This window comes from Simochromis diagramma, unplaced genomic scaffold (genome assembly GCF_900408965.1).
Source record: "Simochromis diagramma unplaced genomic scaffold, fSimDia1.1 OVJJ01000753.1, whole genome shotgun sequence".
In the NCBI taxonomy this organism is placed as follows: domain Eukaryota; kingdom Metazoa; phylum Chordata; class Actinopteri; order Cichliformes; family Cichlidae; genus Simochromis; species Simochromis diagramma.
The window spans coordinates 11,866,772-11,891,143 of NW_024387523.1; the positions used below are offsets into that span (position 1 = coordinate 11,866,772).

The window sequence follows — 24,372 nt, forward strand, 5'->3', positions numbered from 1 at the left end:
TAGAGGGGGAAGGGGCTGAGTAGAGGAGGAGGGGCAGTAGTTACACTTGCAGCAGCAGTACCACAGGAACAGAGCAGGGAGGTGAGAGAGAACGTGAGCAGGAGACAACAAGAGACAAGATCAACACAGTCATCTCTCTCTCTGCAAGTATAGACACTACCAGAAGGAATCCCTCACCAGATGTAGTACTGGAAGTGAGATACTACACTGATGAGCCCCTTTGCCAGAGAAGTGCAGACCCACTGAGATGGTATGACAGGGGTGGGCAACTCCAGATCTCGAGGGCCGGTGTCCCTGCAGGTTTTAGATGTGTCCTTGAACCAACACAGCTGATTTAAATGGCTAAATTAGCTCCTCAAATGTCCTGAAGTTCTCCAGAGGCCTGGTAATGAACTAATGAGATCTAAAACCTGCAGGACACCGGCCCTCGGGGCCTGGAATTGCCCACCCCTGTGGTAGGAGAACAAGGCTTCCATTTATCCAGGTCTTACATTGTGGCAACATCAGTCCCCTTTGAGAGAATCTGATCTGGTTTCTTCCTGCTAGAAGAAACCGGATCAGCTCCTCAAAGCTGAGGCACTTGGTATTTCTAAATGCCAAACTTTACCTAAATTAAAAGATCTGGGTGTTCATTTATTTTTATTTACATAATAAAAATATATATTTTATATAATAAACCATTTAATAAAAAAAAACAACAACATCTTTTTACATTACGAATTCATTTGTGCATAATTTTATATTGTTGTTGATAATAAATTAATTAAAGCAACAAAACAACCTGAAGAGCCGCTCCGGAGCCGAAAGAGCTGGCTCTTTTTAGTGAATCGAGCCAATTAAGCCGGTTCTCAAAAAAGAGCCGGAATTCCCTCATCACTACCAGAAACCTTAGGACAGCCACGAGAGAAGCCTGGTCACGACGCTCGTTATCGCCGCGATACCCTGATATTGATACAACAATCAATGCACCCACCTGGCATTTAAAGCTGCACTCCATGTTCAGTTTACTGGTGCTGTAAACCAACTAAAAACTCTTCTCTCCAGACAGGAAATGTTAAAAAAAAAAAAAACCCACACAAACAGGGGGAAAAAAGTCGTCATCTAAGGCATCGGCATGCAGCTCCAGTCCAAACACCAGCACACGGAGCGAAGTGTTTCGCTCTAACCTGGGCTTAGCTGGCGGGAGATTGCTTTTTAAAGCAGCAGCGGTCTGACTCCTCCCCCCTCTGACGCTCAGTTCGTACCGGCAGGAAGTTGTGTGTAAAACGCGGGCATGGAGAGAGAGTGTTGTTGTCGTTCTACCGCTTTTTGTCGGAGAATTTATTAGTACTCAAGGAAAATAAAGCATCTCAAATAATGTGTCGCTCCTGTAATGAAACGAAGAAGGCGACGTACTGTGAAACGCAACACAGTGTTGTTTTATGCAGGTGACATAAACGAGGAAAATATCCGTTCATTAAAAAAAAGGTAGAATATGAAAAGGTTGGAAAGCTGTGGAGGTATTTTTGCAGTGTCGCGATCCTCTCTCGATTGCTCCCGATCCTTTTAATTCTGGCACACCTTACTTCAATACAAAATCCCTTTATTACCAATGCGCATTGGGAGATCAAACACAGTACAGAGACTTGTGCAGATCTGAGGATTCGTTCCTCAGCCACTACTTTATATACTTTCTGGCTGAGTCTTAAAGACCTCACTCTTCCCAAAACACGTCAATCACGTTTCCTCCTGAATGCCGGAATGGCCCTTTGTTCACTCAGTGGTGCTAGTTTCAGTAATAATGCAAATGTACTGTTTATAAGATTGGGGAATCAAATCAAATCACTTTTATTGTCACATCACATGTGCAGGTACATTGGTACAGCACATGTGAGTGAAATTCTTGTGTGCAAGCTTCACAAGCAACAGAGTTGTGCAAAATACAATAATGTAAACAAGCAAAATACAAGAATGGCTACATCTGAAACTAATAAATATATGTACAATATATAATAGTATATGCATTTCTGGATGTGTATACTAAATATTTTTCTACGTGTGTGTGTGTGTGTGTGTGTGTGTGTGTACACATATTTTACAAATTAAATAGAGTAAACAATAAATAAAATATATAAAATAAAATATACAGAGTGAGACATGTGCAAAACAGTGGCGTTACTGTACAGTATGGAGTGCATAATGTTAAAGTTCCAGTAGTGAAGCTGAGGTGTCTATGAAGTGTTCAGCAGTCTGATGGCCTGATGGAAAAAGCTGTCTCTCAGTCTGCTGGTACGGGACCGGATGCTGCAGAACCTCCTTCCTGATGGAAGTAGTCTGAACAGTTTATGGCTGGGGTGACTGGAGTCCTTGATGATCCTCCCCGCTTTCCTCAGGCACCGCTTCCTGTAGATGTCTTGGAGGGAGGGAAGCTCACCTCCAATTATCCGTTCAGAGCACCGCACTACTCGCTGGAGAGCTTTGCAGTTGTAGGCGGTGCTGTTGCCATACCAGGTGGTGATGCATCCAGTGAGGATGCTCTCAATGGCACAGTGATAGAAGGTCCTGAGGATGCGGGGGCTCATGCCGAATCTTTTCAGTCTCCTGAGAAAGAAGAGGCGCTGCTGCGCCTTCTTCACTGTTTTGTTTGTGTGTACTGACCATGTAAGATCCTCAGCCAGATGTACACCAAGGAACCGGAAGCTGCTCACTCTCTCCACAGCAGCGCCGTTGATGGTGATGGGGGTGTGTACTTCTCTGCACCTCCGGAAGTCCACTATCAACTCCTTTGTCTTTGCGACGTTGAGGGTGAGATGGTTGTCTTGACACCAGTGGGTCAGGGCGCTGACCTCCTCCCTGTAAGCTGTCTCATCACATTGGTGATAAGACCCACCACTGTAGTGTCGTCCGCAAACTTCACAATGATGTTGGAGTTGTTAGTGGCCGTGCAGTCGTAGGTGTAGAGTGAGTATAGGAGAGGGCTCAGTACACACCCCTGTGGAGCACCAGTGTTCAGTGTGACGGGGGATGAGGTGATGCTGCCCAGTCTGACCACTTGGCGTCTGTCAGACAGGAAGCTAAGGATCCAGCTGCAGAGGGAGCTGCTCAGTCCTAGATCCTGCAGTTTCCTGTCCAGCTTCGAGGGAACGATGGTATTGAATGCTGAGCTGTAATCTACAAACAGCATTCTCACATACGTGTCTCTCTTCTCCAGGTGTGACAGGGCAGTGTGTAGTGTCAGGGCTATGGCATCATCAGTGGACCTGTTGTGGCGGTATGCGAACTGTAGAGGGTCCAGTGAGTCGGGTAGTGCAGAGCAGATGAAGTCCCTGACCAGCTTCTCAAGCATTTGCTTACGATGGGGGTCAGGGCTACAGGTCGCCAGTCGTTCAATGAGGAGATGGTGGAGGATTTGGGTACAGGGACGATGGTGGCCATTTTGAAGCAGGCTGGGACTACAGACAGAGAGAGGGAAAGGTTGAAGATGTGTGTGAACACTCCAGCCAGCTGAGCCGCGCATGACTTGAGGACGCGGCCGGGAATCCCGTCCGGACCTGCAGTCAACTGCTACTGAAGAAGTCATTTGGATGAGTGACGAAATGTTTCTCCCAATGAAAATGCTACAACAGAACAGAATCAACTTTTTGGCATAAACATAAAACAATAACAATCTTACAAAAACAACCTCCTATGCCTGCTGCAAATGTCATAACACCCTGATCTGAAACCACATGCTCTCTATCTTTGTTGTTATGCAGAAACTGCGATGTACACCCTCCTTCTAACCTCACAGACAAACTCCCATCCTGTCACATGTCTACTCTTAAGCACGCATCCTTATGTGCCTATTATTCTACTCTACATGAGAATACAGTACGGTGCTCGATGTAATACTTTATCTAACTCCTACATGCGTGCTTATCAATTTGTATCATATAATTTCTACCTTCCACCATAGTCAAGGCCTAGCTTTCTTGTTTATCTCTCCTGTCCCTCTACTTCCCTTTACATTGTTTGTGTGTGTGTGTGTGTGTGAATCTCCACATAAACAAAATGAAGAGTAAGTTGTCATCTACCCCACGCTATAGTGACCTTTGACATCTCCCACAGCAGCTATTTTTTATGGCATGTGTATTTGTGGAACTTTCCCTTTCATGAAAAGAATAACTAAACTGGGCTAACATGATTTACTAACGTTAGAGGCATGTAATTTACTTAAATCTAACTAACAAAAAAGCAAGTTTTATTCCTGTTGTGCTTGGGATCGTTGCTTCAAGGATTGTTTATTTATTTGTTTGTGATGAGGGAGGGAGATCAGATGAGATGAGATGTTATCAGAACCAGTGTGTAATTGGCACAGTGGATGGATGTCAAGCCCCACGTATTTTGGCTCCTCAATAATAGTGACACATTCATGGAACAGAGAAGAAATGAACTGGACTGAGCTTTCTTTTTCTCAGCAGTGCGCACACAGCGAGAGACCTCTCTGTATGGAACGTGTAGCGACCCAAATTAAAATGTCTGTCTATTTATCAGTTTATGTCAGCATGTTAGATCAATGTCTGAATGGTGCAGTGTGCTGGAAAAAAGAAAAAACACACACAAGCTCATATTAAGCATGTGGCAGAGGGGTGCAAACATGGACGGCTCGGGATCTGGTGGCTGTTAATGTTTGCTTTGGTGTTCTTCTACGGTTCATCACCTCTGTGAGATTATTCTGTTATCATATGTTATCTTATATCTGTAGTTAAAGTAGTTGAATTATGTTAACTGCTGTAGGTCATATACTGTAATATCCTTTAGTCTAGATTGTGTGCTGTGTATGTAGCTTAGTTTCCATTATATTTTTGGGTTAAAAGAATGTGACCATTTTTGGATTTGTTAGACAGGTGTGCATTACCCTGTGCCCTTGATCTGCTGTGAATGTGTTACACTGTTTCTTGACATTTCAGACTGCTAAATCATGAAGAGAATGTTCTGTGCAGAGGACCTTGTGCCGATTATAGAAGAGACAGACCACATTCCATACCCCCACCTTTACAGAGAGCAGAAAGACAGGGAGCCGAGGTCATAACTTAGGCGCCGTAACAGAGAAACAATGTGAATGTTTAGACTTTTACGACTAGGTGGGGGCCACTAGAGGTTATAAGAAGCTGAGTAACCCGTCACCATTTTGAGACTTGCTGTGACCCTCTTCATGCATGTCTCCCCATCATGATGGCTTGTGCTCATAAGTGTTGAATTGTATGGAAATAAATGATTGGTGATTGAGCATTTACACACCGAGTATTGTCCTTCCTTCAGCCCAAAGATTAAAAGAATTGGGAGATTTTAACACTTCAAACAGGGCAGCTGTTACACAAGGATTTTTAGGTTTTAACAGTGGAGCAGTTTGTACATTCAGCTTCTTCACCTCTTTTCAGCAGAAACTTCTACTTCAGCTTTTTTCAGCAGCAGGTTAAACTTTTTCACCTCTCTTCAGTACAAATTTCAGCTTCTTTACCCCTTTTCAGCAGAATTTTCAGTTTTTCACTTGTTGACAGCAAAAATTTCTGCTTCTTCACCTGTTTTTGACAGAATTTTTACTTTCTTCACCTCCTTTCAGCACATAGTTTTACTTCCACTACAAGGAATTCACACTGCATTTTCACAGGAAATGCAACTTTTTCTAGTTTGTGACCCAAAGACCCAAAGAAGATTAGAAGATTGTGATCTTGAAATATAAAAATAAAGTTATATTTTATTATTTTTCATCGCTCAAAATAACAGTCACACTCGTGGAAGCTGGTATATCCGCCAAAACAACGTGCATTTACCCAGCGTTTTGTGTTTATTTTTATTATTATTATTCTGTTATTGTCATTATGATCCTTTGTTGTTGTTTATGCTGATTGTGTGCTTGGGGTTTACACCTTTTTGTTCTTAGAGGTTTGGTGTTGCACTCCCTCTGTTTTGTGTCTGCCCATGTGAGTCCAGTCTGTGCATTTTCTGTTTTATTTTGATCTGTGTCTTTTGTCAGTGTGTTGCGTTTGTGCTCTCCCTGTCTCGTCAGTGTAATCAGCGCCAGCCGTGTCTCCCAGCTGTTTCCTCTTAGTCCTGTTCACCTCTTGTATTTAGTGTGAGCGTCTTCCCCTGCTCGTTGTCACGTCGTACCATCGAACTTTGCTGTGTGTTCCGTTAACCTGTTTGCCTGTCCGTTAGTTTATGTTTTTCCCAGTTTAGTTAGTGTCCTGTACAATCTGACAAAAAACTGTCAATAAAGCTGTTTATTTTGAGTTCACCCTCGCCTCCGTGGGTCCTGCATTTTGGGTCCATTTCCCTGCCTGCCTGCACACAGTCATGACACTGAAGACAGTACAACATTTAATGATGCCTAGGCAGATTTACTTCTGACGAGAGTGGCCTACCAGCATGCCTAATTCTGTCGATCTTCGGATCCACATATGTGAGCATTTCTTCTCCATCATGAACTATGTTACAAACAAACACTGCTCACGCCTCACAGACGACAGCTTACAGTTCTGCGTAAAGATGAAAGTGACTTCGTACAGATGCTGTGTGCAGAGGTTCAGGAGCAGAAGTCCCATTGTAAACATATCACGGCAGACCCGACGATGTTTACATGAACATGCTCTTCAGCATGTCTTTATTGACCACTTTTCACACCCACAGGCAGCTGTAGCTTTCCAGCTCACAGCCCGATGTGGTGCAATCTGTTTGAGTATAACCTGTTTTATTGTGAAAGGGGGTTCTGCGACAGGAAGTAAATAATAAAGTTTGAGTTTGAGTGGCTCTACAAGGTGTTGCTTGAATGCTTGCCTAAGAAACATGACGACACATACAAACAACAGCAGAGAGAGCTGTCTTTATCTTTTGTTATTATTTTTTAAGAATTGAAAATGTATTCATTACACAAAGCACTTCATAGATTTCATAAGCAACACGCTATAGTTGTTTATAAAACAAAAACAAAACAATATACACGGTGTTATCTTCATTTTAGATGTCAAAAAATATTTTTGTGGCTCCAAGTGTTTTCTTTTTTGTAGAAACTGGGTCCAAATGGCTCTTTGGGTGTTAAAGGTTGCTGACCCCTGCTCTAGCCACTAATTTGCTCTTGGTTATTACTGAAGTGAACTGTATAAATCATAGCGCACTGTTAGTAGATCTTCCAGTAGATACAGTATAACTCATTTCCTCCTCCTTGTTTAGGATCTGTGCTGTATGACTGAGTCGGTTAGATTAGAGTTTTTTTTGTGGCCTGACAACCTGAGGGCACATTTTGTCTATTGCTTTATTTTGTCCATGTGTTTTTTTTAATTTATTGAAACTGTATTTATGTAATTTGAGGCTGGCAATTTGTGAATTTTTGACATTAGTAGCAACAATTTGAAAATCCATCTTCGAGTGTAAATTCGGTCTTCGGCACCAGAACCACTGAACCACCTTTCCTTTGTTTTTGTTGGGTTTTTTTTTGTTTGTTTTTTTTTAATCACAGTGTGTCAGATCAGTTTTGATAACTTTATGCTATTAAGGTGATGCATTGAGGTTGATATATGTTCAGCTATATAAGCAACACATGTCAAAGTGTCCAAGCAGAAAATATGCAGAAATCCTACAGTTCAACGCTCTGCAAACAGCAGGCTGTTGGTGCATTACTCGGTGTCTAAGGACAGAATAACATATGATGGCCTGAACGGATTTGTTTTCCTCTGAAATGCTGTTTCTGTATCAAACTCTTGGGTCAGAGAGCATGGCTCAGTTGCTCTTATTATGTTTTTTGCAGCACCTTTCATTCTGCATTTATTTCAAGTTCAGTTAAAGTGAACGCTCTTTCGTCTCACCTGTTAGTTCCAGGACCTGCACAAGTGCTAGTTTTGGTGACGCAAAACACTCTGAAGGCACGCCTTGGTTTGAATCTAGGAGTTAAAAAGGGCTTTAAGGTGAACCAGTGTCACAGTTTTACAGATGTTCTCAAATGATTGCTTTATGTTTCTTACTTATGCTTTTATCTTAATGTTTAATGTCAAGTTTAAATGTTTCCCTTGGGCGAGAACTGGAAGCAATTTATCAGGTTGTTATACAACAGGTGCCTGAATCGCTCTGCCCTACCTCTCCAAGTGTAGCTGGGTCAGACTCCACTGCTAAACAGCCCTTAATGGTTTTTGTACTATGTGGGGGGGAAAAAATCACAAAAATTGGTAAAATATGATGTGTGACAATAATCAGTGTCTTAGAAACACTAGCGTCACAGGAAAAGCTTTTAATGACGAGTTATGTCTAAAACCTACCTGTTAGGTCTCTTGATTTATACTGCACAAGTGTACGCCCACGCCAATGTCCTACTTTAATAACCCCATATAAAGGTCATCTTAGTGGGTTGTTAGGCCATAATGTATATGTATCATTATATATGGATACTTTGTGAATATAAATTAAATGTTAATGTCCCAAAATTAAAATTTGATGCTTGTATAAGATTGCACAAGTGCATAACTGCTAAAAATGGGTCATTTTAGTTCATTTGGTAGTTGATTACTTGGCAATGTGATGATAAGACTCTTCAAGGGCCTAAGATATACCTGTGCACCACATTTGGTTGCTAAGTTCCAGATCATGTAGGATGAGTTTGCAGACAAACAGATTTTGTGTATTGGAACGAGATACTTGCACCTGCATTTCAGAGTTTTAAACATGCAAATGTATCTAACCTTGCAGTCCTGGCCAAGACCTAGACTCTCTCACTTTCAGGAGCGGATGCACAGAGCACTAAGCAGTTATCCGGCATATCGTTGTGTAATACCGAAGATTTTCACAGAGTTTATCGACTAGAAGGTTGTGTGTTTTCCTAATTTCCCATAACATAAGGTAGGCTGCCTGTCCTGATTACAGTCTGAACAACCTTTATTTCAATGGCAGTAAAGTTAACTTCTTAAAAAGAAAAAAGCTGACAGGGTTGAATGGTGCAGTGATTTCTTAAATCAGCCTAGATGCATTTCCCCTGCATCTGCAGAGGAAATGAAAGTGCTACTCAGGCTGCTCACAGCAGTTTAAATGGTTCAGGGTTTTTTCACCTATGGGGGTGATATTTGTTTTTCCACTGTGACTAAGATATCTCAAGTCTGTTTGGACTATGTTTGCCATATAGATCTTTAATCTCACTCTTGCGGTGTCCTCTCACTTGGTAAGAGAATTGTCCTAACACTTAATCTCTGCAAACCCCTGACAACAAGTGCTAATCAACCTTTCCTCTATAATCATGTTTAATGATGAGTATGGTTAATGATAAGTTAATGATAAGTATATATATATATTTTTTTATTTTTTTATTTTTTTTTTTACTATTTAATTTGTAAAAATGTGTATACACACACACACACACATACACACACGTAGGAAAATATTTAGTATACACATCCAGAAATGCATACACTATTATATATTGTACATATATTTATTAGTTTCAGGTCGGCCATTCTTGTATTTTGCTCGTTTGTGTTGTTGTGTTTGCACATCTCTGTTGCTTGTGGGGCTCGCACACAAGAATTTCACTCGCATGTGCTGCGCCAATGTGCCTGCACATGTGATGTGACAATAAAAGTGATTTGATTTGATTTGATTTGATTTGATTTGGAATTAGACCACCTAATCTTCTTCTGACTATAATAAAAAGCTTTCCCTTCACATATACTGGGTAAAAGGTACATTTAGAGCAGTGCATGTCCTGACAGATCCAGCCAAAAGGTGATGTTGTGGAAAAATAATTTTCTGAGATTTGCCAAGGGCTTGTGGATAACAAATAGGGCTTGCAGGATCAAAAAAACAGAGGCCTCTGTTTGCAGAAATGCAGCAGAAAAAGAGCAGGGGGAAATTCATGTGAAACTATGCATCATGTGAAATTGTGGGGGTAGATAAAGTAGTGAAAGGAGACACCAGGTATGAGTCCACTACAGGGTGACTGCTCTCTGCCCTGGCCTTAAGAAACAAGGAGGAGGAAAGAAAAGGGGCAAACACATTTTTCATTTCTGAGAATAGCAGGAGGAATGTGGAGGCAAGATATAGGAGACAAGACAACTGCATATATCAATGGCAATGGGATAGTGTGTATGCATTCAATGATCAGGGTTAGGTCAAAGGCGTCCTAAATGCATTGTGTGACTTAGAGTAAAAATGTAACAGGTTGAAGGAGCGCCCCTCAGATCTGCAGGATGCTTTGCGCTGTGCACAACTCCCCATGCGCATGGGTACATAAAGATATTTGTTTATATTTGTTAAAGCTGTAGGGAGCTCAGTTCTCACACTCATGTAGGCATCAACCTGATAATGAAGACACAATGTGAGCATTATATTTAGGCCAGGTCATTTAATCGAATGAAATCTTCAGCTGATACAGGCGACATCAAGCCTTAGTGTTCTCCTGAATGTAAAAGTAATAGAAAAAAAAACTCTATTTGCATAGCTCTGTCTCACTCTTGCACACACACGCACACACTTGCACACAAATTCCTAAACCGCACCAGACATCCAGAGAAGACCAAAACAAGCGAAGGAACAAACAGCAGACCAAAAACGAGAGAAGGAATGGAGGTTTCAGACCTGACAGCTGGAGGGTGACTGAATGATTTTAACGGCTGAAAACACAGAAGGTGGGCTGACATTTAAAAGTGAAACAGTGGTAGGTGTTGAATGTAAATAAAGGAAATAAAACCCTATTATTTTTCACTTTTAAAAACAGCGGCAGCTCTGAGTAAGAACCTTTCTTCCATCACAGTGTATCACAGTTAATTACGAATAACTCGGTGCTCCTGTCAAGACAGTTTGGACAAACTGAGTAGAAAATAAGAAAATAAAAGTCTGTAAAGTCATAAGAGTTTTTAATCTAGATGAAGTGGAACTAGGCACTTGTTTGTTCTCTCACACAGGAGTGCTTTTATACCCTTTGATGAGAAAGGAGGTTAAAAAATTCATTCATTTCCATCGTAGTCCTCAAATTACATGATTTTTTTTCTAAATCCTACATACTCTTTAATTCTTCTCAGACTCAATTGGCACTTCATGGACGAGACGTCCTTTAACTCTATCATCTAAATTCACAAAATCTCTGTCAGCCCATTTCCCCCTCCACACTTTAAACATACAAACCCATCTGCAGCTACTCTACCACCCACAAATTTACTATCAGTCCCCATTTCCCCAACTATCTGACCCTTTGCCTTGAACCCTCGCGCTATAAAGCACGTCATAGCTCGTCGTGGGCAGCAGCCTCATCGGCTTTAAGTTTGAACTCTGCCTCTGTGATCTTTCCGTCACCGTTGCGGTCCTGGTTGGAGAACATGTTGTCAATGATGCGGTAAGGATCAAAGCCAGGAGCCAGGCGACCTTTACCCTCGGTCACCTGCCGCATGATGTAGTCAGTGAACTGTGCAAACAAAAAGGGGATGGTAAATTAATGGTGATGGTTAAGAGAAAATCTTGATAAGAGCAGCTTGACATACCTCAGAGGGCTCCACCTCTTTGTCGCTGTTTTTGTCCATCTCAGAGAAGAGGTCTGGAGACACCTCCTCGTTCCAGATGAACATGTAGCCTTCGGGAAGTCCTTCCTCCATGTCAACCAGCTCGATGTCAAACACCAGCACGGCACTGCCTGGAACCTCACCAGCTGGACGCACAAATAAAAGCTCAATAAATCACTGTGACTCGTTCCAGACATCAGCTGAAAAGAGAGAACTATCTCTACTGCTCACTGGGTGCTTTAACCTCAAGTTATAAAATTATAAAATGGAGTTTACAGTCATTGTGTGCTCAATGAACTATTTGATAAATGTGGAAATATGGTTATCCTTTTAGTTAAATGAGGAGAACTGATGCTACTCTCATGTTAAATCCATCCATCCTCCCTCCTACTCTCCTCCTGCTTATCTGGGCAGGCCCAGCAGTACCAGAAAGACCCTCGTGTGTCGCCCACCACCCACAGGATGAGCTATAGGGGTTCAGTGCATTTCCCAAATCTGCTGATAAGTGGATTTTCATCCCTGACCAGGCTAGACAGCAAAACTAAGTAAATACTTACAATAATTTTATTTTATGACTGGAAACTGAAAGAAACCTTTCATGTGTTGCACCACTAGAAAGGTGCACGCAGTAAAAATGTGTTTCATTTTAAATGAAATGAAACACACATTTAGTTTAAAATGAAACACACACACATTCTGAGTGTGAGTGTGCGGGCGTGTGTGCGTGACTCACTGACTCCCCTCTCCCCATAGCCCAGATGAGGAGGAATAACAAGGTGTCTTCTCTCTCCCACACACATGTCCATGAGTCCATCCTCCATCCCCGGGACCACCTGGTTTGCTCCCAGGACTATGTTGTATGTCTTCCCATAATTATACCTGAAACAGATGAACATATAAAACAGCTGCATATTAGTCGCCGTGCTAAAGGAAGCATGTCCATCATTTCTGTGTACACACATGAGATCTGTTTTTCTTATTTATTCTTGTTTAAGAATAAGTAAAAGTTTCAACTTGTAAACATAATGTGTATTTCCTTAATTTCAGCAGGCCAGAGGATCACGGTGTGGGTTTGAATCCACAGCATTAAGAAGACTTTTGCAAATTATAACCTGCTGCTAGGATGACTCACAATTGTGGATTCAAACAACCATTAAACAGTGAGGAGACATGACCCTGCAGACCTCATTGCTGGGGATCGTTACTATATAAAGAGCTCACAGCTCAGACAAAGAGCTCACCATTCAAGAGATCCTACTTATCTCTGATAAAAGATTAGGGAAAAAAAGGAAATTCACATGTAGAGCGACAGTTTTCTTTTTCAAATGCATAACGTGAACAAAGTGGCGCTTTCACCACCACCTATGCGCACTTGAATGCACATCTGTAAGAGGAAACTTGCTAAAAGGTCTGTTTGAAGGCTGAAATCCGACACACCCCCTCTTCAGTCTGCCTGAAGCTGTTTCTATGCAAAAAAGCACAAATCATCACACATCTCTGCTTTGGTTTCATCTGTCCAAACAAAATTTTCTCCTGAAGTCCTGTCGTTTGCTCTGATGCAACTTTGCGACCTCTTTAGAAAGAAGAGGCTTTCTCCTGACAGCTAACTGTACTCTTATTTACCATGCTAACTGAGTCTGAGATGTAGCTCTTGAGCTTTACATGGTCTGATCTTGCTGTGGCTTTGTGGCTTTGCTCCAGACCAGCAAGCTGGACATTGGGGAAACTGTTACAGAGTCATGTTTACCATGAATAATCTTGTAGGCTACATATTATAGCTACATTATGAAGCTTTTGTGCATATAACACATGTTTTTGGTCAGGATGGTGACGAAAAAATCAGAGAATGACCCGTCTCTGTGTTTAAGTGAGGACTCAGGGAAGCTTGAATCTGTTTTTGGTTCTGTTGTGGTGGGTCTACGTGCTTATTGGTTGACATCTGGTGGATGCCTCCGCTTTTTATTCACTGATTCTGCACTTTTGTAGAATTTCAATAAATTGTTTTCAGTGAGTTCTGCTCTCCTCTAATGGCCCTTTTTATGTTTTACTTTTGAACAGAATTATAAAAACTGAATCGACAGTTGCTTAAAAATGAGTTGAATCTCACCTCCAATTTTTAACCTAGCAATAGCTTTACTAACCTGCTATCAACCCACTACATGTCACCTCTGTCATAGTTCCTATCATGCCATCTATTGCTGCCCTCTTAATTACAGGAAATTTTTAAATTGTGTAAACCGTTGCTCGACTCTACGTCTGTATGAGATCAGTTGATTATGATGTACTTGCAAGAAGACTGCTGTTGAAAAGAAAACTGACCCTGAAACGGGGCTGAGTCGGAGCTAATAAAGATAAGATTGTATGCCTCGGCATGACGGCACATGCATGGAAAATTCCACAATTTTGAAAGGCTAATTGTGTAACTTAGGATGTATAATGGCATCCGTGAGCTGTAAGCTTTAGTCTTACTCTGTACCCTCTGACTTCTTGCTGCAAGTAAAACTTGAGAGGCTCTGTGATCACTGCATAAAGTTTTTAAGTCAAATTTTTAAAATTGTCTGAATGTTGATGATGCTCTGGTCCTGATTTCACAGCTATAACACTCTTTACCTGATCTCTTAAGAATTATTAACCGGTTCTCTAATATATCAGGATGTAGAGTAAATTGGCCAAAATCCGAAGCACTCCCCAAAACCTTGTTCCAGCCGGGGATTTCAGCTGGCCTCAGACATGGTTCACTGTGTGTCGTCCCTCCCCCCACTAAGCTCTCAAATCCCCCCCCATTCTTTCGCTCCGGCAGGTGGTCTGGAAGAAGGTGGCCTTGCTATTAAATTTTAACTCCCACCTTCATGCTGACGCCTCCATTTAGCTCAATCCCAACTCTGCACAAATAAGTCTCAGTTTCTCTGTTAGCTTTTTTTTTTTTTTGCTCTCCCAGAAGAGTCCAACAGAGCTTTACTTACGTGGAGTCGATGGATGTGCCGTCCATCAGAGAGGCATTGTAGTGGTATTTAACAAAGTCTCCCTTCTTAGTTTGCCTGTCACACTCGTCTGGCTTGAAAGTGGCGGTGATCTCAGTGTTATCCGAGGGGTTGTGGAAGTCGATGATGTGGACGTCGAACACCAGCACTGCTGAGCCTGGGATCTTTGTGCCTGAGAGAGAGAGAGAGATGTGGAAAGGGGAAAAAATGAGTTGAATCTACCTGTGATTTCAGTCAAAACAAGAATCCAGAATTTTTTTTTAATTTATTGAATCTTATAATAATAATGGATTGGATTTATATAGCGCTTTTCAAGGCACCCAAAGCGCTTTACAATGCCACTATTCGTTCACTCACTGGTGGAGGCAAGCTACAGTTGTAGCTACAGCTGCCCTGGGGCAGACTGACAGAAGCAAGGCTGCCATTTCATGCACCATCGGCCCCTCTGGCCAACACCAGTAGGCTAAAGTGTCTTGCCCAAGGACACAACGACCAGGACAGAGAGCCCGGGGATTGAACCGGCGACCTTCCGGTTACAGATACACTTCCCAACCCCCTGAGCCACAGTCGCCCCGAGTGGAAAGCGTGCACATTTGTACAAAGACGTTCTCAAAAACGAACGTTTATGTCTCGTCGCTACAACAGACCTTCTGTTTTCTCTACCACAAGAAGAACGCATGATAAATGGCACAACAAGCACTTCTGATCTCATGGCTCATGACTCTTATGACCTTTCTCTCACTGAGCCAACGAATCTGAGCATTACACATACGCACCTGTGCCCTCCTCTCCGTAACCGAGATGCGGGGGGATGGTGATGGTGCGTCTTTCCCCAATGCAGACTCCGATCAGGCCCTCATCCATGCCGGCGATCACGTAGCCTCGACCCACGTATGTGTCGTAGGTACGATTACGAGAGTAGCTGAGTAAAAGAAAATATTAGGAAAATAATTTTGAAGGTGAAAACAGTTTGTTTTTTACCCTCATATAATAAAGTTAGTCATAGCTTAAGCTTGAGTTTCAGATGCACGCCGATATGGAGGAGGTAAAAACACCGTAACACATTGCAAAAGTCAGTTTTCCTTTATAGACACAGGGTAATGAACAAAGAGATAAACACACACAAAAAACATCTATCTAGCAGATAATCAAACCAGGGACTTAATTTCCTCCTTTGTGATATGCCCTCTACCCAGTCTGCTGTCGGATCACACCAGTGTCACCCAAATTTTGTAAGTTTTGCTCTCTTAGTTCAGACTTGTACACACACGGGCAACAATGCACACTTCTCTCTCTAACGGATAAGACAGATAACAGATAACACTTGATCTGACATGTTTTGTGATTGTCTTTAGAAATATGACGCGTTATTATCACAGTTCCTCTTTAATCCCTGCTATCCATGTTTACATTTTGTACTGGTTATAGTCTAAGAAGCTTGGAAAGAAAGCCACTGGACTTCTTTAAGTTTCTTGAAGAAGTTTCACCTCTCATCCGAGAAACTTCTTCATTTGCAAAACAAACCGGTAGAGAGTCCCAGGTATTTAAACCCTAGCGGGGGTTGTCCCTTAAAGGAGTTGTTGACCCACCATTAATCATGAGTCAAGGTGTGAAAACGGCATGGGTCAATAACAGGAGAGGTTTTGTGTGAAACCATTGTGAGGCCTTGCCTTGCACCATCCTGTGACTCATTGAGATGCAAGATGTGAGTGGAGATTGAGGCACCAGTATTGTAGGTGGCAGACAGTCGGGTGCACTAAGCTCCTGAGACTACCATGACCGGGATGACTACGAATCTACACACGTCAGGTTACAGTGTTAAATTCTGTGTATAAATAGTTTTTTATACTCTATTATTGTGGTTATCGGGTCGCCTTGATATTTGCAGCAGACATAGGAGGTTGTTTTGGAAAGATTATTTTTGTTTTATGTTTACGATTAGCCATTGAGGAGGAATCATGATTGATGTGTTTTGAATACGGTGATGTCTTCAAAACTGAACCAGAAAGTGTATAAAAGCAGCTCATTATACCGCTGTATAGGCCACATTATGCCTTTGATTAAAGATTGTGAAATCATCATATTGTTTTAGGTTGCATTACACTCCAGATCTACAAGAAGGTGAGAAAACATTAGATTTATTAGACTGTTTTATGATGCATTACACTGCTGAGTTATAAGAAATGCTGTTTGTGTAGAATCATGACCTTCCTTTTCTGATTACAAAGAGAACACAGCATACTGGGTAGAGGTTTTCTGCCCCATCTCATCAGGAAGAGATAAAACAGGAAGCCAAGGCCGTCACTTAGGCGCCGTAAGATAGAAAGAATGTGAGGGTTTAGGCTTCATGACCCTGGAGGGGGGAGGGGAAGAAGCTATGTGTAACTGTCACACACTTCAAGACACCCTCCTGTGGAAAGTGTTGTATGGAATAAAGAGATTGTTGATTGAGCATTAAACACTCAGTGTTGTTCTTCCTTCAGCCCAAAGATCAAAGAATTGGGGTATTTAACAGCACCTAGTTATTTAACTGATCTCCTTGACCTGTATAACCCCAAGAGAACACTAAGATCTTCCAACTGCTCTTAGTGCAACCAAGGTCTCGTTTAAAAGCCAGAGGTGACCGTGCCTTTGCTGTTGCCGCTCCTAGACTCTGGAATAATCTCCCAGTTGATGTCCGTACATCTGAATCTATTCAATTGTTTAAATCGTGCCTAAAAACTTACCTGTGTAATTTAGCCTTTGAAGCAAATTAGTTTGACTTTCTTCCGGCTTGCACTCCATACCATCTTATTGTAATTGTTCAATTTGTCCCTTGTTTCTCCCCACATTGCGGTACTATTGTGAAGCTCTATGATGTACACTGGTCTTTTAAATGTGCTAAAGAAATAAATGTGATTTGATTTAATTAAAACTCGTAGTTTTTGAGTTTTGCAGATTTGAATTTTTTAAAATATATTTTTGATTCACGTAGACCTAAGGGGAGACGATATTTCAGCACACTGTATATGCAAATATGGTTATGCTGAAAATAAACAGTCTTGGGTTGAGTCTAGGCAGATGTTACAGTCCTTATTAACTCACGATTTGGATGACTGAATTCAGGAGTGACTCATTACCCGCTTATTGGTTTCCTGCATTTAGGGTGTAAATGTAATTCCTACACACAAATAAATACTAAACAAGCTAAAAAAAATGCTGCTGCATCTAAAATCAACTCTCCCTTGTTTTGAAAGAAGCTCCTAAAGGGAATGTTCTCATTCAACATCTGCAAAACCTCCAAGAACCGCAGAGCCTCTCTCTGAAGATGCTGAATGTTTATGTGCATTACCTTAGACTGAGGTTAAATGAACAATACCAGATTTACTGGCTTTATTGTGATGGACACAGTGTGCTAGCTGCTAGCTGTGTGGAATAAGGATAAAGACACTTAGCTGTGAGACTACCCAGACGTTAAAATCCAACGTCAGCTCATTTGGTGATGATGCATTCAATATCACCCCTGTTACAATAAATACGTCTGCTTAAAGCGCAACAGCAGGAAACGATCTTACCCTCAAAACCACTGGGCATAAGCTGCAACCAACAGCGTGCATTTGTTTGTACATTTATTTGTTTACCTTGAATAACTCTGCGTCATATGACGCAGATACCAAAGAAATGCACACAGTGCAAATCAGCTATGAGTGCAAATGTGTTTCTTTTTTCCTTTTTTCTTGCATTCACTGGCTTTCTTTGTGGCACAGATTCAACAAGCTGTTGGGCGCATGTACTTGACCTGATAGATGAAATGATGATGATAAATGATGAAATCTTATCTTATTACATATGACATCTTTCTTCAGAAAACTAAACTACACCTTTCTTGCGTTTTGTTTTGATTTTTCAAATCAAATTAGTTTCTGACTGTATCTCTTATTTGTGTCCTTTGTGGTTCTAAATTTAGCATACAAGCAATGCCGCTCTAAATCAGGCTTTTTCAAATCCACAAGAAACACCACAAGACGAGCGATTTTAAACTTAAAACAGTTACACTATTATGTGACACAGATGTGCAGGAAGTTTCTACTTGAAGTTTAAGTTTCGATTCCTCTTTGTGTCTCTAGAGAAATGCTGCCACCGTGAGGCTACTTGAGAAACAGCGGGCAATAAACGGTTTTTATTTAGGAACCACGAGAACAAGTTTCCCTCTATGATGAATACATACCTAGAATCGAAAAATGTCCCATCCAGAAGGCTGCCGTTGTAGTGGTAACGCACAAAGTCTCCAGAAACGCTCTTCCTCGTGCAGGACTCGGGCGCCACTTGGTTAGTCACTGTGATCCCGTCTCTGGGATTGTGGAGGTCCAAGAGGACAACATCAAACACCAGGGAAGCCTGTCCTGGGATGTCACTGCCTGAGGAGAGAAGAAGATGACGAAGAAGTTAAACTCTTTATTTTTCTGGGCTCAGGTTGCTATTCCCAAACTTTCAGCAAATCAGATCACGATAATAGATGTGAAGATGAGAGCACGGGAGCCTTCTTAGTAATAATGTTTGTGCTTGTTAATGATAGAGTGTGAGTAAGCGGGTTTTCTTACCCTTAAACACAACCAGTTTCTTAAATTTTATTTTTGCATTTAAATTAAACATAACATGCTTATACAAAATCAACCAAGAACAATTACTGTTTTTAACATTTGTGAACTTATAAGCATGAAAGGAAAAAAAAAAGAAAAGAAAGGAAAAAAGAAGAAAAAGAAGAGGAAGAGAGAAAAAAAACAAAACAGTTTCAGTTGAACTTGTTAATAACTCACATACACAAAGGTGTTGTGAATCATTCCATCTTAATTTCCTCCAGCAGGTAGTCACATAACCGTGCTGCGCAATGGATGAAGGATAAACTTCCTATTACTTAACTTATTTTACCTGCATGCAGCTGTTTTTCTTCAGTTTATATTGTTTTTTTTATTAATGCAATTTCCACTACCTTTAAACAGTGTCACTCTTACTTTTACTGTCTACTTTTCTTTCTTTTTATCACTCTTGTAAAGCGGTAGAAAGTATAAATACAAATGCTCAGTTACTGTACTTAAGTTGAATTTTTCAGGTATCTGTACTTTAGTTACGAAGTTATTTTTCTGGCTGCTTTGTACTTTTACTCCATACGTTTTCACACAAATATATTTGTGTATACTTAGATTTTCAAAACAGGCTCATTACCTTTAGTTAAAGACATTTGAGGGGAGTTATTGTTATTTTATATCACAGCGGGCCTTCAAAGCGTTAATTCAATATGAGCCTAAACAGTAATACACGAAAACTAATCCTAATGGTGTATCAGTCGCCGGGGTTATTGCACATAAAGGGATGAAAGAGGCAAAACGATATAATTTATGCATAATATATACCACCAGTGGGTTAAAAGTTGTTTTTTTTGTTTGTTTTTGTTTGTTTGTTTTGAACAAGTGTGATTGTTCACAAGTTTTGTGGTAAGTTTTTCGTGGTACTTCAGCATCTAGCTAGCCCTACAGAAGAGGAGGGAGGACAAAGGGAGTAATGTTTTTTTAAATGTCAGCTCTTTTCATATCTAACATTTATATCCACAAAGTTTGTCAGACTAACTAAACATATACAATTTCTATTCCCATTTAATAATGTCATTTTGTTAAATTAATATTTTATTATATTAATATACCACAAGGTTCCACAAGGTGCAGAAAAGTCCTCTAAAAAAATAACTTTTTACTTAATTACTTTGAGTACATTTCTGAGCCTGTACTTTTTTACTTTTACTTGAGTAAAGAAGTTAAATCAGTAATTGAACTTTGACCAGAGTACTTCTAAACCCTAGTATTTCTACTTAAGTACCTAATATCTGTACTTTTGCCACCTCTGCACTCTCTCATACTATAAGGTCATTGTGTGGCACGTTTACTTAAAATGTCTTGTTTATTGTAGATCTATCTAAACTCAGCCTAGTGTGATTAACAGGATACATATTGGATGGTATTAGTGCAGCTGCTTCTTTTCACCTAAATTCTAGTGTTTGTAGTAAAACTTGAAGAAACTGGAAATCCATCCGTCTATTTTCTTGACTGCTTATCCCAGCTGTCGTAGAGCAGGAGACGGGGTACGCCATAGACAGGTCGTCAGTCTGACAGAAGACTTTAAGGAACTAATCACATCAAAACTCACCATCTCCATTCTCTCCATATCCAAGCGATGGGGGCATAGTGATGATGCGCCTCTCTCCAACACACATTCCCAGAAGACCCTGATCCATACCGGCGATCAGCCAGCCGATCCCGACGTAAGTGTCATAGGTCCTCATGCGGGTGTGACTGCAGCAGAGAGTGGCGAAAACAGGCTGTAAGTGTGCAGGTGGATTGATGCATGAATGACAGCTTGTACGAGACAAACCTGGAATCAAAGAGGGTCCCGTCCAGCAGCGTGCCGTTATAGTGGTAGCGGACGTAGTCAGACACTTCCACCTTTCTGGAGCAGACGGAGGGCATGTGGTAAGTGTTTGTCTGGACACCATCCTCGGGGTTCCACACATCGAGGAGCAGGACGTCAAAGTGGAGGATGGAGTCAGGAGGGATGATGTCACCTGTGGAGGAGAGGACGGCAGGTGATTCTTAAACTCTGCAGTGGGATATCTGGATTAAATAAACAATCGATTCTGGTTTTTCTGATGAGCTTTTACAGGAAATCCTGATATTGTTCAGTTTTAAGTGTTTTAACCTTCCTTTTGATTTGATTTCTTTCCTGTAGCTGAAATTTTTAGTTAAGTTAAACTGGACATTCACATCGTGGATGCGTAGCCAACAAATCTGCAGCAGCTTTGTGACGTTATCATGTCAATATGGACCAAAGTCTCTCGGAAATGTTTCCAGCACATTGTTGAATTTATGCCTCAAAACATTTAGGCAGCTCTGGCGCCACAAGATGGTCCAACCTAGTACTAGCAAGGTGTACCTAATAAATTGACTGGTGAGTGTATATAATATGTGTGTAAATGTGATTGTTCTCTGCACGTTATAAACCGCAGGTATAAACTGTTTCTCTGGAGTCCCTGCTTCTCTTCTCTGTGGAAGCCGGAAACAAAAATCTAGTTTTTGTCCTCCATAACTCAAAATTTCATGTTATTATCTAAAAGTTTTGACGTAATAGCTCAATATTTCAAGTCGTTTTTTCATGAGTTTGAGTTAGTAAGTTGAGATTTTGAGATATGAATGGCAAAAATGTGTTTTGTTTTGTTTTTCAGTAGCAGAAATAGGCTTCTTCAAATATTCTTCTACTGTTTCACAGAAGCTTTGTGAGCAGACAGAAGATATGGATGTAAAGTGAAGAAGGCGAAGGCAAGGGGACAGGAGGAGGAGATGGAGGGCCTGAGTGTGTGGTAGCCATTGTGATTTTACTACTGATGAGTTGGCAGTCTCTTCTGGCAAAGTTTTCCCTCTACCACTTCAGAGTGCTCCGTCTATCTCAGCGCTCTGTTTTCTTTTTCCTTGTTTGATCCCTCTAAAACAGGCGGCGGTAGAGGACACAGCCTCAGCCTTTACCTGTCTCCACATGCCCGCTCTTTCTCTCTCTATCCCATTAGATAATGGGATAGAAATATTTCATGCTCTTTCTCAAATATACACACCTCTCTCTTCTTGTAAACATAGCTTCACATCCTGTGACTCCCACAATATATGCATTTTCTCACACAAACACACTGATTTCTGAACAACGGCCCAGGTTTTTTTCATTTCCACACACACACTAATGACGTGACAGTGTATCTGCTTGCAGCTGATGCAGAAACATTCACAGCTGAAAATCCACAGCGGCTTCCTCTGGTCTGCTTCCTGGTCTGTGATGCCCCTCTGACATCATTCAACATGGATGCTTAGGAGCAGCCCACTTCCTCTTTGCTTCCACTGACTTCAACAGAACAAAAGTCAGAGCATTCATCAAAGACTGTAACTTCTCCGCCTTGTGCTCCTGCAAATATCCCACCAAGATCTCTCTTTGTTATGATTAGCTTTGCCAGAGATATATTTATAGTAACTACAGAGGGATAAACACCAGTCTGTGCCCTAACGTCCCAGAGTTTGGGCACAGAAGTTTTGTTCTCGTTCCAAACAATCAGTCATATGGGACAGCAATGTGCTGATATGAGTTTGGCACGCGTTCAGACATACGCACCGTAGCCTTGTTTTCCGTAGGCGAGTTGAGGTGGGATCTTCACCAGTCTTCTCTCGTTGACACACATTCCCACGAGAGCTTTGTCCATCCCTTCAATCAACTGCTTCTTGCCAACAAAGACATTGTATGTGCTGCCACGGTCATAACTAAAACATGAACAAAAACAGACTGTCAGGGAATTATCTATGAGGATGTTGCTGTGTAACATGAATCGTTTTATTCCCTGGCTTTAATCACATTTCCTTTGAGGCAATGACTTCAGGTTTTTAAAGTGACTGCCTTTCTTTTTCATATTTCAACATCTTAACAGCCTTTTATTTCTAAAGATTTAACATAAAGACTCTTATGCAAAAATGTAAGTGTATTTATCTTAATCTGCAGAGTCCATCATAGTTTATGCTGTAATCCATTGTGCAGTAAATCAAATGTGACAGTGTATGTGGGGCTTTGGGTGTCTGCCCAGCTGACCACTGTGCAAGACATTTTCACTGTCAGTGGTTTGCAAAGTGGAGTTCGGGGGACTTTAAAGGTCGTGGAAGAAGCCTCTGCATAAAACAAAAACTAGTTTAACTGTTAAATTATCTCTCAGATCGGGGTCCTGTGTAATCCCTGTTACCGTCTGTTTTCCAGACGACACAAAAACAGTTTTGGACCCTGAGATTAAGCACCAGAGCTCAGGCTGTCTGGGTGCCTGCGTGGCTCACAGGGGCGAACCACTAAACGCGCACTTTTACGCATCGCGCACGCTGCTCGGACCGTGCAGCCGGTCTTCTAAACGCAAAGGTGCTAAAGTGAGAGGGAAATAATGCAGATGTGAGACACTCACCTGGAGTCGAACTTGTTGCCGTCTGGAAACGTGCCGATGTAGTGATACCTGACAAAATCTCCCACTTTGACCGCGCGCACACACTGCTCTGGCACGGAGGTTTTCTCAATGAGGATGTCGTCTAACGGTACCGGAGGAGCGTTGCAGGCGGCGAACGTCACCAGAACCGAGAGATACAACACCCCCTGCGCGCACTTGATCATTGTGACCGAGGAGAACGATTTGAGACGATGGAGGTAACTGTGGGTACGGCCTGCCTGTGTGCCCGCTGACTCCCTGTCCCCCGGTGCTTTGATTTCCTCTACTCCGATTTGGACACAAGTCCTGCCTCTGGTTCCAGCATAGGACTGATCACGTGTCAAGCCAGAGAAAAAGCCGCACTACATCCGGTTTGAATATTACAAGTAAAACTTTGACTATTCGTCTAAATGTGACGCATTGTTAATAAAACCCAAATACAAGAGGTTGAAACGTGTGGTCCAATATCTCTGTGCCACACAAGCAAAAAACACACAATATTAGATTAGAAAATTAGACTCTTATTTTGACACAGTGACGTATTACTTCCGTGTTTCGCTCCAGCTGACTTAACGCAAATTGAATGGGATAGTTGGGGGCACCGCGCATTGCTCTTGCGCAGTGCTGCCCGAGTTATGTGTCAACGTGGAAACATTGGGGTCTCCAAACAGATGCGGACACATCCACCTGGATCCATAAAAAAAACAAAAAAAACCAATATCTGCATATCTGGCTACGCCTCTGATTTATAGTCAAAGCGTAAGAATAAGCAGCACGCATAACGATTGCTGCTGACTTTACGCACAGATAGAGTTATGTTGGTGGTGTTCAGGTTTTTGGAGGGGAGGCAGACAGAGCAGGAATGTTTCTACGTGGCAGT

The 24,372-nt window shown here is 41.5% G+C and overlaps 2 protein-coding genes across 2 annotated transcripts in view; both read right to left on the bottom strand.

Annotated features, from left to right (window-relative positions):
- LOC120727198 overlaps window positions 1-1,215 on the bottom strand; it is a 63,528-nt gene extending 62,313 nt beyond the window's left edge. The window contains exon 1 of the mRNA XM_040021402.1: window positions 974-1,215. Coding sequence (XP_039877336.1) covers window positions 974-997 — 24 coding nt within the window. The 5' untranslated portion in view covers window positions 998-1,215. The remainder of the gene's footprint in view (window positions 1-973) is intronic.
- A 9,104-nt stretch (window positions 1,216-10,319) lies between these two features.
- fkbp9 (FKBP prolyl isomerase 9) lies at window positions 10,320-23,826 on the bottom strand. The gene is made up of 10 exons (XM_040021163.1): window positions 23,475-23,826; window positions 22,649-22,794; window positions 20,873-21,062; window positions 20,648-20,793; window positions 18,678-18,867; window positions 15,247-15,392; window positions 14,453-14,642; window positions 12,223-12,368; window positions 11,472-11,635; window positions 10,320-11,395 (listed from the first exon to the last, which is right to left on the bottom strand). Exons 1-10 carry the CDS (start codon window positions 23,675-23,677, stop codon window positions 11,216-11,218), a joined length of 1,701 nt encoding a protein of 566 aa, XP_039877097.1. The 5' UTR covers window positions 23,678-23,826; the 3' UTR covers window positions 10,320-11,215.
- Between the last annotated feature and the right edge of the window lie 546 nt (window positions 23,827-24,372).

Coding starts and splice junctions, on each gene's coding strand:
- fkbp9 (XM_040021163.1), bottom strand. CDS start 23,677: ATGATCAAGTGCGCGCAGGGGGTGTTGTATCTCTCGGTTCTGGTGACG. Junction 15,393..18,677: donor GGGACATTTTTCGATTCTAG/GTATGTATTCAT, acceptor TCTTTTACTCAG/CTACTCTCGTAATCGTACCT. Junction 11,636..12,222: donor CTATGGGGAGAGGGGAGTCA/GTGAGTCACGCA, acceptor TTGTGCGTCCAG/CTGGTGAGGTTCCAGGCAGT.